This window comes from Vitis vinifera, chromosome 17 (genome assembly GCF_030704535.1).
Source record: "Vitis vinifera cultivar Pinot Noir 40024 chromosome 17, ASM3070453v1".
Taxonomy (NCBI): Eukaryota; Viridiplantae; Streptophyta; class Magnoliopsida; order Vitales; family Vitaceae; genus Vitis; species Vitis vinifera.
Window position 1 is genome coordinate 2,190,444 of NC_081821.1, and position 15,055 is coordinate 2,205,498.

The 15,055-nt window shown below is 36.1% G+C and overlaps 1 protein-coding gene across 2 annotated transcripts in view; it reads left to right on the top strand.

The window, feature by feature from the left end:
* Positions 1-826: 826 nt before the first annotated feature.
* Positions 827-15,055, top strand: part of LOC100262718 (uncharacterized) — a 37,047-nt gene continuing 22,818 nt past the window's right edge. Inside the window, exons 1-4 of one of the 2 annotated variants that reach the window (XM_010665393.3) lie at positions 827-1,045; positions 7,073-7,148; positions 8,860-8,940; positions 9,032-9,112. In XM_010665393.3, coding sequence (XP_010663695.1) covers positions 944-1,045; positions 7,073-7,148; positions 8,860-8,940; positions 9,032-9,112 — 340 coding nt within the window. In that variant the 5' untranslated portion in view covers positions 827-943. Of the gene's footprint in view, positions 1,046-2,331; positions 2,488-7,072; positions 7,149-8,859; positions 8,941-9,031; positions 9,113-15,055 lie in introns of those variants that run through there. The other variant, XM_010665392.3, reaches the window with a different exon arrangement.

Below are 15,055 nucleotides of genomic sequence, written 5' to 3' on the forward strand. Positions count from 1 at the left end.
GAATTTCAAACACGTGGACATGATTTTTTCTCCTCTGTCAAAAACTTTATCATATCTTATCCTTCAAAATTTGCCTTACTTTTTTTTCCAAATATTTTCAATAAATAAATGAATAGGGATCAGCCCACTTGGCTAGAGATTATCCATATATAGGTACTAATTTTAAAAAAATATCCAAAATTATTATTTATTAATAAAAAATATTAAAATTATAATTTTATTTTTTGTAAATTTAAATTTTATTAAAAATAAATAAAAATCAAACCTCAACATTTAAAGGTCTAACAAGCTATTGCTACGACTTAAGTGCTCAAAGATCTCATCCAAAGCTGAACGTTATTATTATCATCTATCATTTATATTTTATTATTTTTTGATAAAATCAAATACAAGAAATTAATTTTTCAAAATATTTTTTTACCATCCCACGTACCAAAATTTAAGGGGTTTAATGGGTGTTTGTTAGGCTTCAAATACTATTTCAAACTTGTACGTTTTTTTTAAAATTAAGATATATTTTTTTTTTAATATTTATTAATTATTAGTTTTAAAAATAAAAATAGGAAATATATCCGAATGGATTAAATACTCTTTTAATACACAAGGAAAAAAAAAAATAATATGAGCTGTCGGAGGATTAAATAAAATAAAAAATATGCAAGAGTGAATACATGGTTTTGGCGTGGAAATTAAAGTTGGAACACTGGGAGGGTGGTCATAAAAAAAGGTGGCAATCTGACGTGGCGACACTGATGCTTCTGACATCCACTTTTTGATTCTTGAATTGAACAAATTCGTTTTCTATATATCCAAACAGGCCTGGCATTATGGATACCATATATATTGGACCATCCATCTCCTTAGCCTCACGCTTCAAGATCAACCCCGTTACACTACAAACGGCGGCTGAGTTTTCTTCTTGCTTCTCTTTATTGCTTCTGCAATGGCTTCTTCAGGTGCGGTGGGTTTTGTTGGGTTGGACGATTTGAGTTTGGAGTTGGCTGCTTCTCTCATTCGCGCCGGCTATGCTGTTAAAGCCTTTGAGGTTTTTATTTATTTATGTTTTTTATTTTTCCCTTGTATCCATTCTTTCCCATATTGTTTTTCTTGTTTTTGATCGCGTGGATTTTGTAGATATTGGAGTTATGGTATGAGGCAATGGAGCTCTGTTGTTGTAATCTTTTTTTTTTTTTGGGTGTTCATTTCTTGTTGTTGGTAATGGCAATCATCATCATGATCATCAACATCATCTCTTTATGGGTTTCTTTTGAAATTGGTGACAAAAGATGGTCTTCAAGGTTTTTTTAATGGGGTTTTGGTTTTGGGGTCCAGAGGAGACAGGATGGGCCTCATGTCACATGCCATTGTCATACATGTGTTTTTTATATTTGGTTTGCTATTTGGGTAAGTGGGAGTCTAAAATTCTGTATACCTTTTACCTTGTTTGGTTTGCACCTCATCCGGATGCAGGGGAGGTCGCATGTGGGGATGGGTGTTGGGTGTTTGTGGTAGTCTAACATGGTAACCATGTCTGTAATCTTATATGAATTATGACCCAAAGAGGAAAAAGAATTGAATAACCATTCTATGAAAATAGAATAACCGTCCATTTTGAATTGTGTTGATAGTGGGTATACTACTACACAATCAAATATGAACGAGAGATGATTCAAGAATTTGTAATAGATCTATGAGGGTAATGGGGCTTGTTGTTGAGAAATCTAAAATTGGAAAGAAATTTTAGAATGATTATGGAAATGTGAGGATGGGTGTTGGGTGTTTGTGGTAATCTAACATGGTAGCCTTATCTGTAACCTTGTATGAATTGTAATCCAAATAGGAAAATAGAATAGCCCTCCATGTTGGGTTGTGTCTATAGCGGGTATTCTACCATACAATCAAATATAAACCTGGGATGATTCATGAATTTATTGACTTTTGTGTCTTTCGCCCTCCCTTTAGCCACTAATTTATTGACTTTTGATGGATGATGGAGGTGGAGTTTGATTCTGGGTTTGGTACAGTCTCCGGGAGATTTTGTGGGTTGCAAGGTTAACAAAATGATTGTAGGGCCCCTGAGGTGTGGCTTGCTGGTAAAGGAGTTGTGGTGGGTGAGATCCAGCGATTTCGTGTAAGAGGAAGTTATTGTCGAAAAAATAAAGTACTAGCAGGAAAGATTCAAATTTGGTGTTCTAATTAAGTCGGTGCATACATGTCTACAGGAGTTAAATCTAGATTTGATTCATGAATGAACCTATATTAGAACAATCTGGGGAATTTATTGGAGAGATAGTCTATTGTCATGTTTGCCATCTTGTTCCATATGTGAAGAGCAGTGGGGGTAGATTTGGAGTCACAGGAAATTGGCTCTTGAAAATGTCTGAGAAAGAATTACTTGTAAATTGCCTGCAAAGACCCACAACATATCAGCATGCTCTTGCTGATCTTCTGTTGCATGCCCCAAGTTTATTAATTATGGAATCTGAAGTATGTTGTCATAAATGTTCTTTACTCAGTTGTTATTGGATGCTAAAGATGTATCTTATGCTAGAATTAGATGCTAAAGCAATTGTTTTGGTAGAGGCAGCATTTCCCTGTTGGAGGTGATCAGGAAGCTTCATTATCACAATTCTTATGCTTATGACAGTTGGCTCTAGTTCAGATAGAACAGAAAAATAGATGAACAAATAAATAAAAGGAAGAGGGGGAAAAAGAATTACTTAGCTGTAAAAAGTGTCTTGACTCATATGTCAAGACATGATTAAATAAACTAGTTTATATGGATTTTCTTCGTAGCTTTACACCTTCTTCCGCTAGAGGCAAAGTGTGCAGGTTGAAGAATGCTGTGTATATTTAACCAAAAAAAAAGGGAGAAGGATTTCTGGATTAAGACAATTACCTAGGTCATGTTTTGAGAGATTTCAGAAAGTGTTAGTGCAATTAAAAACAGGCAGATGAGACTTTACATTAAGCATGTTTAAGGCATAGTTTTATCACTTATTTTCTATCCTGGTGATATTGTGATGGCTGGGGATGCTCCTGAGGAGATCCACAGGCTGAAGTCTGGTGTAGCCAAAGAGCCTCTGATAAAATAGTTGGGAAACCTGAAGTACTTCCTTGCTATCGAGTTACCCAGAGTGTCAAACTGAAAAGTCTATCTTCATTTGTTGAAGGCAGAATATTTTGATTTTCTTTATGAGACATGAATGTTAGGTTACGGTCCTACTGATACTCCTATTGAGGCAACCACAGGTGAGGAGAGGATAGTGGGAGTGCTCTGTTGGATGCTGTGAGACGCTAATTGTTAGTATGGAAGCAATTGGTTGTCTTATGTTAGGCTGTCATTGCCTATGCTGTGAGGTGTTATGGGTTTATTCATGCACCTTACACCTTAATCTTCCCTCTAGAAATCAATCTTCAGGATTCTTTGATCCCTGTCATCTGTCACTGGAAGAGTTGTATTTGGGAAACAAGGTTACCTGGGGTAGAGTAGCTTATTGATTCAGATTAGGTAAGTTCAGTTGATGAGAATCTCGGTATTGCTCATTCTGTCATAATAAAGGAACTCTGTTGTTATGAACCACTATAAAAAAAAGTGATTAGGGAGAATAAGAATCACAATCATAAGGCACATAAAATCTATGTGGTTCAGAGTATAACCTATGTCCATGGGTAAAGGTGGCAAGAAACTTTAATTATCGTGGAAAGAGATTACATCCTAGAGCTCTTTATTTCCAAAGCCCCAATTACATTGGAATACCCTCTTTCTGTAAAAATTTCTCTTCCTCTGACTGTATTCCCCCATGACATGTATATCTCTCTCTCTATATACATAAGAAAACCTCCTTTTTAAGAATCTCTTTGAGCCCCTTTAAAAAGAGACACTTTTCTGATGCATTTGCAGGAGGAAAACTTGTGACAAACAGTTTGTTGTTGCCAGATCCAATCTAGAAGCTGAATCTGGGGTGTTGGGTGACTGAGTTTTTGAGCTCCTTCGATTAAGAATCAGTATGGGGGAGTTGGGTTTTGAGTTTTTGATAATAATGTAGCTATTATACTGTGTAATCTATTGTGTTGTGACTGATTAATAGAGTGTGATAAATTTAACCTAATGTGGGCTGATAAGCATTTCATCAAGGAGAAACTGAGCATGGCTGATTTTTTACTTGATGCATTCCAATGGGAAAACTACTAAATATTTTGAAGCAAGGAGTTTGCAAATCGTAATGCCACCCCTTTAAGTCGGTGCATAAATATCACAAATCAAACTTATTTAGAATAGTACGAGTTACACACACTCGTATGTTTCTATTAATCAGAATTGTCGTGAGAATATTCATAATAATAGCTTGTATTAAGGTTCTTTTTTCATATCACATTATGGACTCTTTTATTATCATTGGTTAGTTAGTGAGAGGAGGTGGGACTCTTTCAGATATGCTCACCAAATGAAGGTGATGATAGTTTGTTAGATTAGAAGAGGAGATGGGATTGGTGTTTATATCAATAAGCAACAAAGCATGTCACTTAGTGAAGAGGGGAGTCTTGGTTGGTATTGCCTTTAAGGGCCATTTTTCCCTCTTTAGCATTAAGGTTTTCTGTTTATTTTTATTTATTTTTGGTATGCTTTTTGTATACTCATATTTTGGGGTTTTCCCACTTTTAGAAGGGTTACTCTTTTTATCATTCCATAATGTTGTTTATTTTCTTATAAAAGAATTGGGTGAATTATTCTCCACTTCCTTGAGGTATGCCCTAGTTATACTAACTACTCCTCTATTATTTGATTTTAGGGTGAGCTCCTATTTTTGACTTTGTCGCCTATGGTTCTTAATGGGGAATGAAAAGACAAAAATCCCTTTAAATGAGCACCTGAGTACGATATTTGACCATATTTCTCTACTAAATCATAACTTACTTTTTCCTTTTCTCCCCAAAATCATAAACCCAAATCATCCATTGTGAATCTGAAAACCCTAAATCCCTTAAAACCCTTAGCTAATCAACTATTCCAAGTAAAACAATTTAACCTAAAAATTTTCCTTCAGTTTTTTTTAATATTATTTTAAAAATATTTTTATTTATGGAGAGACGATAGTTTAATTTGAAGTACTTTAAAAAAGAGAGAAAGAAAACATTGTTGACCATGAACCTATTCAATTCTGGGTTGTTGCACAACTAGATCTACCCGTAGTAAGTGTTAATTTGATTGCTTGACATAGGGCTTGGTTGAGGATTAAATTATGAGATTAAGGGCCTAATTTGGAGCTTCATCGAGGATTGATTTAAAGCTAGTTTGGTTGCTTCATACAGGGTTAATTTTGGATTACATTCTGATATTAGGATCTTGATTTGGGTTGTGGCTTAAGGAGGGTGATAAAAACACCAAGTGTTTTCATAGTATGGCTAATCCCTATCATAGAAGGAAACACATTGGAGAAGGTTAAGGATGGATTGTATTTGGTTTTGAAGGCAATTGTTTTTGAAATGATAATTGGAAGTCAAATATAGGTGGAGTTGCTTTCAAATCTTTAGATAGGGCTGATTTGGATGGTTTGGAGGGCCCTTTTCTGAAGAGGAAGTTCTTGCAATTGTTTTTGGGCTAGAGGGTGAATTAGGCTTTTGGGACAGATTGATTCTTTTTGGCATTTTGGCAAAATTGTTGGAAATTTAGTCAAGGGTGAGGTGATAAGCCTTTTAGGGAGTTTCATGGGACATGTAATTTTGAGAAGTTTAGTTGCTACATTTTTATGTTTGTTGGGGAAAGGGAAGATTTAGGAGATTTTAAACCTACTATTTTGATTGGAAGTCTATACAAGCTGATAGTGAAAGTGTTGATAAATAGGTTGAAGAAAGTATGGAAAAGGCGGTTTTTAGCTTCCAAAATGACTTTGAGGAGGGGACAAAATTTTAGATATGGTTTTTATTGCTAATGAGTAATGAGGTCATTGATTCTAGATTGAGAATTTGTGAGAGAGTGGGGGATGGTGAAGCTATTGATTTTAGATTAAGAATTCATGCTAGGATTTTCTTGACAATGGTTACTAGTGGGAGAGCTAAGTTTTGGAATGATGTGTAGCATGGAGACTCTTAGATGTGTGTCTCTTTCACTTCTTTATTTAGCATTTCTATGTCTTAAGGAGGCTTAGGTTGTTGAGTTTGGGAGGAGCCAAGCGTTCTATGTATTGAAGCCTTTGGCATCTTTTACTCTCTTTCTCTCTCTTTTGGTCCTTTCTTGGGTGCTTCCTCAGTTTGTCAAAGAAGAACAATTGAACGACATGGTAGGTTCATTGAGAAGAAGTGTAAGATGACATTTTGTGCTTGTTCTAGATCATTTGGTAGTAGCAAAATTGAAATATATTTGAAGACTTGATTCAATCTTTAAAATGGATTTTTTTTAGTTATCTCTCTCTCATTTTGTCACTGTGGACCCGCATTTTTCACCTGCGTTCCCACTTTGTGAGAAACACGGGTCCACAATCATTTTTATTTTTTATTTTTTTAGTTTATATATTTTTTCTCTAGAAAGTCTTTTGATGTGAGTTCTTGGTCTTTGATGGACTTCATTGGTTGTTTAAGTCTAAGTTAGTGTGTTGTACAATGTTTTTTTTTTCTCCTTTGCAGATGTTCTTTCTGTGCATCTTGTATACTTGGGCTATGCCCCTTCTTTTGTTAGGCACTTGTTTAGTAAACTCTTATTTGTCTATTAAATATAAGGGTTAATTTAGGGCTGACATGGTTCGATAAAGATAAGTTGGGTATTTTAAATTTTTTTTATTTGATTTCATCTTTGATATTACTTTCCATCCATTAGTTAACAAGTGGATGGCAAGAGATGGTCATGTAGTCAAACCCTATGAGCTTGATTTTCTGAAATGAGAGAGAAGCTTCATTGATTTGTATCTCAGGCGAGGGGCTGTAATTTACCCAAAAAGGAGAAAAAAATATATGAGTTCCATTGCATTTCTTCACTAAATGCTTGGCGGTCATTTTGATTAGTTATTTTTTTTATGAGCTGATGATTTTGTTTTGATTGTTGTTCAATGTTTGATTGGCATTATTTCATTTGCAGATATTTGGCCCTCTAATGGATGGGTTTTTGAAGTTGGGGGGAGTTAGATGCACTACCCCTTTGGAGACAGGGAAAGGTAATTGCACCATGCACGCAAATGATTATATTCAACCTTTTGTTCTGATGCAAATCAATATCTCGTTACGATATTCGAAGCTTTGAAACTAGAAAAGCGTTTTTGTAAATGTGATGGTTAGAAATTAATTAAATATATTTGTTATTGCCTTTAAAGGTTCGTTTTGTAAATTATTTTTTTTTTTTGAAAAAAGTAAAAAAAAGAAAAAAAAGGTTTCATGAAAGAAAAAAAATGCTACTCACAATCTGTATTTCAATTCTTCTTGCATTTGTGTCTTTCAATAATATCAAAAAAAAAAAAAAAAAAAACTATTTTTAGGTTTTTCATAAATAATAAACCATCAAAAACTTTATAGACGTTCCCTATGTTCCCAATTATACCATCCAAAACTTTATAGCTCTTTGCAAAAGGCATCATCATTTATCAATCTTATGCAAAGATATGTGGGTAACCCCACTTGATATCAGATCTACATTTTTTTTATAAGTGAGATTAGATCTACATAAAATTTGAGGTTGCTTCTAATGTCTCTTAGTTCAAGAATTATTTGTTGTTGTTTCAATGATAGTTAGAAATTCTTAAAATAGAATATCTAAAGGAAGAATTTGCCTAAAAGGAAAAATTTAGAGGGTTTTCAATTATTTTTGGTGGAAAGAGCCCCAACATGGTTGAAATATTAGTTGTGGTGTTGCAATTTCCAATTTTTCTTCATCCAAGAATATGGCAATGTATATCATAGATATTGAAGCCATAGAAGTTGCTAAGTTCTATGTCTGTCTTCCTATGCTTGTGGCAAATTGTGACATTTGTTTATGCTTATTATGACATTTGCTCTTAACCTGAGATAGAATTGATAGCCTCCATGAACTTAGCCAAAAGGCTGCAAGCTTTAGATAAAATCTCAAAGGTGTTGCCATGGTGTTCATCTATTTTAAAAAGGTGGTTCTTGACAAGGCCTGGCATAAATTGATAGCTTCTTGGATTTTTTATTTTATTTTATTTTATATATTATTCAATTCTTTTTCAAAATTCTCACATGCATGCTTGTTGATTTTGTGTCAAATGGATTCATATCTCATCAAGGTGGGGGAGTAGATGAAAGGGGGGTCATGTCCGAGGAGTGGGGTTTGGAAATTTTGTAGGGGCAGTCTATGCTCTTAGATCTCAGTAAAATAGCTGAAATCTTCACAAGATTAGTCTATCTTGATATCTCTGTATTTCAATATCTAGATTTAAGGCCTTGTAGTTGGTGGATGACAATGAGTAAAATAGCTATTTCCACTTTAACATTAATCTTTCTGTAGTATTCCTATAATTTTGAGAAGACAGCTAATTAGGTGCCACTTTAGTGTACCTAATTTGACCTTCATCACCGAAAATTCACAAGTGAAGGGCCATGAAAATTTAAAATTCATATGCTGCTAGTTTTGGCTTTAAATTTGCACAAACTTGCATAAACTTCCAGTCAATTCCATCTCTGGAGTTATGGATGATAAAGCCCCAAAAGGACATTTAAAACTTTATACAGAGTAAATTCAAAGATCAGAATCATTTTATTCATGGTGTAGCTTGCTTCTTGCAGTTACCTTTCTTCTTCTTCTTCCTATTATTATTATCTGAAATTTGTGAAAGCATGTCTGATCTGTAGTGTTTGCCTGAGTTTGATGTCTTATGTTGACTCCATTGTTTTCCTTTATTTCTTTGGATGCAGATGTTTCAGCTTTGGTCGTATTGATATCGCACGCAGATCAAATAAATAACATATTTTTCAGTGATGAGGGTGCTTTAGGAGGTTTTTATATGAAACTCATCTACAAAGTATCTAAAATAATTGCTGGTCACTTGGTTGATATAAAGAATGTATTATTTTTATGGAATTGCAGGGTTAGCCAAAAATGCAGTGATCATTGTCCGTTCAACCATATTACCAGCGAATATACAGAAGCTTGAGAAGCGTCTTACAGGCAACTTGTTTTCTCATATTTTTTGGCAATAATTGACATTATATGAGTAAACTTCTCTGAAAGAAGTTCATATTAAATAATATTTTATGCTTCATTTAGTTGCTGAGAAGACAACATGGCAAGGTCCAAATATTTTTTTTTTAAACCTCCATCTTCTCAGCAATCTAATGGAGCATATGGTTTCTGTCCAACAATGACAAATATCATTGTACATTTTTTATATTGTTATATAAATAAAGTAAAGAAAAGCAGAAAATAGAATAAGGAGCAGGGGGAAAAAAGAGGTGGACATAATATCAACCTGTATCCTATGAAAGGTAAGGTAATGTTAGTCTGTACCTTTTCATAGATATTGAGTAGCATTTTTCTAGGTGGATGATTATGGGAAGTGGTTCATCCAGAAGGAAGAGGAACCAATGGTGCATAGCCTGAAAGAAGAAGACAGGTGGGTTATTTAGATTGGAGATGTAAAAGGATGATGTGGTTTGTTTATGTTTTTGGATGAGGGCAAATGTTTTGTTTTGTTTTCTTGGAAATTGCAAGTAGTTTTGGCTGGTCATCTTGGCTTTGATGCTCTGGGATATTTCTTCTAGAGTAAATAGCAATAATATATGGTGCCAAGGAGGTTTCCGAACAAATATTCTGTGATCACAGGATGGTTTTGATTGGTTTTGGAGTTGTTGGGTGGGCAGAAGTCTTTTTGGGCTTTTACCTTTTGTGGGTTTTGCCAAAAGTTGGTTTCTAGAGTGGAGAATTGCAAGGAAGAGTCTAGCTGAGCCATTGTGGGTGATTGAAAATTCTGTGTGGAGAGCCTCAGATTCATGGCTAGATGTTTGCTGAGTTGATTTTGGGGTGGGCTTTGACTGTGATGCCTGGTAAAGAAAAGTTTCTAGGGAGTAAAGTTCATCTTGGCTGTTGGTGCTAATGTTTCTTCATAATCAAATCAAAGTTGTTTTGGAGGATTGCTCAAGGACCGCTTTGATAGAATGGTAGGAACATTCTATAAATCTATTGGTCTGGGTTTAGTGGTTGAGGCAAAGATTCTAGCTCTTTTGGAGGGTTTGTTGAAGGCAAAAGCTTTGGGCCTCTCCAATCTCTTAGGAAAGCTGTCATTATGACATTGACATATCATGGGCTTCAAAAGAATGAGGACAATGAAAGTTTGATCATGATGCACTAAGTTAACTGATATTTCTTGAGAGTTGGGATGCTCCTTTTTTTTCTCACTGAAACAATCTTGCAGCTGATGTGTTAGCGAAGTGTGGTGCAAGATATTTGGTTTCTTTTGTATGAGATTTTCTATTTCCTTGAGTTATAGCAAGTGTTGTTTTGACCATTTTGACCTGTGTAGATAGATTTGGCCTTTTGGACTAGTATACACCTATCCTTCTTTATACTTTTATTTCAATGAAATCAAATGATTTGTTTTTGATAAAAAAAATCAAATCATAAGTCAAATGGAAGTTCTTGGCCACCAATGTAGCCTTCTACCTCTTGACAAAGCCATGAACCAAATACTTTTGTATGAAGATCTGATTACATCCCCAAACCTTCTTACCCATATCAGCTCCAACCTTTTGTTTATAGGTAATTTTTTTCCTTTTTTTAGTGTCCCTATTGGGACTTGAATCTGGAACCTCCCATGAACCCATCCCAACCCTTTGCCACTTGGCCAGGTCTCAAGGGCATCAACTACGACTTATTATTCTTTCTTAGAGTTCTTATCTCCTCTACAATGGCTTCTTTTCATGTGGACGCCTGGTATAAACCTATATTTCTTAACTAGCAACTTCATCTTTACTTTTCTCCAAAGAATCAACCTGAAATCAAATCATAGGTCCAATGGAAGTTCTTGGCCACTAATCTAGCCTTCTACCTCTTGACAAAGCCATAAACCTCATACTTTAGTATGAACACCTGATTACTTCCCCAAACCTTCTTATCCATTGGAAAATTATCAGCTCCAACATTTTTTTTGTAGGTAATTTTTTTCCCTTTTTTGTCTCCATTGGGACTTGAACTTGGAACCTCCCACGAACCCATCCTGACACTTTACCACTTGAGCTAGGTCTCAAGGGCATTGGCTCCAACTTATTATCCTTTCTTAGAGCTCTTATCTCCTCTACAATGGCTTCTTTTCATGTGGATGCTTGGTATAAACCTATATTTCATTACTAGCAATTTCATCTTTACTTTTCTCCAAAGAATCAGCCTGAGGATGAGGCTGCAGGAAATGGATATGGGGAGGAATCGACTGAAGTGGTAGCTGAGGAATATGAACATGTGACATCTCTCCCTTAGGGTTTCCCAATGAGGAGGCATAAAAAACTAAGGAAGTTGGGTCTTAACTCAAAAAATTTAACATCCCTGTTAATAATTTTTTTTCTTGTTGGAGGTTAAGACTTAATCTGTTTTGAATAGCAGAATATTGGGATAGGCACATTTTTCCCACTGAGTTGAACAAGAAGTAAATTACATCCAAATAGGTAAAGTGGAATAGAAAACAATCATGAAGATGGAATATGACTTGTACAGTTGGTTTAAAATTCAAAAACAATCATGAAGATGGAATATGACTTCTACAGTTGGTTTACAATTCAATCCTCTAAAGGCATATGATTAATCAAGTAAGCAGCTCCAGAACTGTATCAACCTGCATTTAACTGAAAAAGGTCAGTCCTCCTGATCTTCATTTGAAATGATTGATCTGCTTTGACAAGTTTTACAGTCCATTCTAGTATCCAAGGCATAACCACATGAGTAAATGAATCACTAAATTTTTTTTTTGATAGAAAAAGAGAAAAATTGATTAAAACACGCCTAAACAGGGGGCGCTCCCTACGTACACAGACAGTATACAAAGAAAGCCAAACCCAAGGCCACAAAAGAAGGAAAAAACCTAGAGAGGAAAAAGCTAAACAACAATCCCATCACCCAAAAAATTCAGAAAAGAGAGATAGTCCAAATCCAGAAACTGTTTAGACCACTCAAGAAGAGACTGAAAAAAGAGGTTCCTCAAGCTCGTATTTGACATTTCTTCCTCTTGGAACGTTTTTCGGTTTCGCTCTCCCCAAATGCACCAAAAAAGACATATAAGCGCCAGTCTCCAAACTGCCCTCATTTTCTTCCCTAGGCCCTTAATTTTCCATTTGAAAAACAAATTTCTCACTGAAGCCGGGAACACCCACATCACCCCAAAAGAAGACAGCAGCAAAGTCCAAAGCTCCCTTGTCTTACCGCAATGAATAAGGATGTGGTCCGCCGATTCCTCATTCTCTTTACAAAGAATGCATCTATTAACCATAGACCAACCCCTCCTCACTAACATATCAACAATATAAATTTTGCCCCAAATTGCTTTCCAAGCAAAAAAAACGAGTTCTAAAAGGGGCATGCGAACCCCAAACCTCTTTGGCTAGAAAAAAAAGGTTGTTCTCATCCTTTAAAGACCTATAATAAGATTTAACACTAAACTTTTCCCTCCTCTCAATCATCCAAACTAAAGAATCCTCCCTTTCTTGAACCTTTACTGCGGAAATATGATTCAGAAAACGAGTCACCTTCTCCAATTCCCAATCTTGAAAGGATTTTCTAAAGTGCACCTCCCAACCCCCGCCACCACCTCCTTGTCTCCCTTAAAGATCAGCCACTACAGTAGAATTATGCGTTGCAATTCTGAACAGGAAAGAGAAGAGATCCCTCAACTTAGAATCTCCTACCCAGACGTCCCACCAAAATCTAGTGCATCTGCCATTTCCAATACGAATACTAGTTCTAAGAAAGAACTCCTCTCAACCCTTTCTAATGTTTTTCCAAAGGCCCATCCCATGAGACTCCCTCACCTCTCTAGTGGTTTAGCCCCCTTCCTCCTCTCCAAATTTACCAATAATGACTTTCCTCCAAAAACTCTCACTCTCTAGAGGAAATCTCCAAAGCCATTTTCTGAGCAAAGCATGATTGAAATCCTTCAAATGCCTTAACCCCAACCCTCCATACCTCTTATCTTTGCAAATAACCGTCCATCTTACCAAGTGAATCTTCCTTCTTTCCTCCAAGTCTCCCCACAAAAACTCCATTTGAATTTTCTCCAATCTAAGTCTCATTTTCCTTGGGATTACAAAAAGCGACATAAAATAGATGGGGATATTTGAGAGAGTGCTCTTAATGAGAGTAAGACGACCTCCCTTCGAAAGATATTGTTTTTTCCACGTAGCCAAATTTCTCTTGAATCTTTCCTCTACAACATCCCAAACTCTACACGAATTGTGAGGGGCTCCAAGAGGTAAACCTAGATAAGTAGTAGGGAGATTCCCTACTTTACACCCAAAAACCGCAGCTGCTCTGTCCATATCCTCCACGCCCCCCACTGGAATAATTTCACTTTTTTGCATGTTAATTTTTAGGCTTGAAACCACTTCAAAACAATACACAACCCACTTCCAAAAATCCAACTGGTCCCTGTTATCCTCGCAAAAAAGAAAAGTGTCATTTGCAAACAACAGATGGGAAACTGAAACCCTTTCTCCACGTCTCTCCATTACTTTGAAGCCCTTAATGAAACCTTTCTCCTCAGCTCTTGATATTAAGCTACTAAAAGCTTCCATTGTCAGCACAAACAGATAAGGTGAGAGTGGGTCTCCCTGCCTTAGGCCTCTAAATGTTGAGAAGAAATCTGTGGGAGTACCATTCACTAAAATTGTCATTCTCACAGTTAAAATGCAGAAAAAAATCCAGTTTTGCCACTTGGGACCAAAACCCATTTTCTCCAAAACTGAAAAAAGGAACCTTCAGTTTACGTGATCGTAAGTCTTTTCAATATCCAATTTACACACTAAACCTGCACCGACATTTCGTTTCCTTGAGTCTATAAGCTCATTAGCTACCAAAACTGCATCTAAAATCTGCCTCCCTCCCACAAACGCATTCTGACTGTATGAGACCACTTTTCCCATCACTCTTTTCAACCTATTTGCTAGGACTTTGGCCATAATTTTATAAAGACTCCCCATAAGACTGATGGGCCTAAAATCCTGCACATCACTAGCCCCTTCTTTCTTCGGGATAAGCACTAAAAAAGTTGCATTAAGGTTTCGAAAAACAACATTCTGCACATGAAGCTCCTCAAACATCTGCATCACTTTCCCCCCAACTATAGGCCAACAAAACTTCCAGAACGCCAGCTTAAAACCATCCGACCCTGGCGCCTTATCTCCCCTCAAATTTGAGAAAGCTTTGGAAACCTCCTTCTCCGAAAATTGCCCCTCCAAAATCTCATTATCCAAGGAGTCAAGAGTTTTAAAAAGACCTGACTCCACATTAGGTCTTCTCACTCGAGATTCTTCAAACAAGGATTTAAAGAAGGAACCAATACTTTCTTTAAGCTCCTCCTCTTTATCCAACCGAACACCCTTAACTGTCATGCTACTGATAAAATTTCCCTTTCTCCTAGCATTAGCCATACGGTGAAAGAACTTGGTATTGCTGTCTCCCTTCTTCAGCCAAAGAGCCCTCGACTTCTGCCTCCAAGAAATTTCTTCAAGGATGGCACAATGACTAAATTCATCTCTGGCTATCTGTTGACTATTCCTATCTTCCTCAGAAAGAGAACCAAGCCTTTTTAAACTATCCCAATAGTTTAACTTCTCCAAGGCTGCATCCTTCCTAACTGATACATTGCCAAGGGTCTCTTTATTCCACATCTTCAAGTCGTATTTCAAAGCCTGTAGCTTCTTTGCAAGCCTGTAAATGAATCAATAAAAATGGATAGACATGTTAGGGAAAAGGAAAATAACTCTCCCTTGTCACAAGAAAGAAGATTGATCCCTAGGGATTGTTGTTCTGTAAAAGAAGAATGCAAGCCTTTCAAATAATGTAACTTCCTTTTGCTAGATTGGAGATCAAATTGTTCACCATTTCTCCTGCTTGTTGTACTAACTGTTAGTA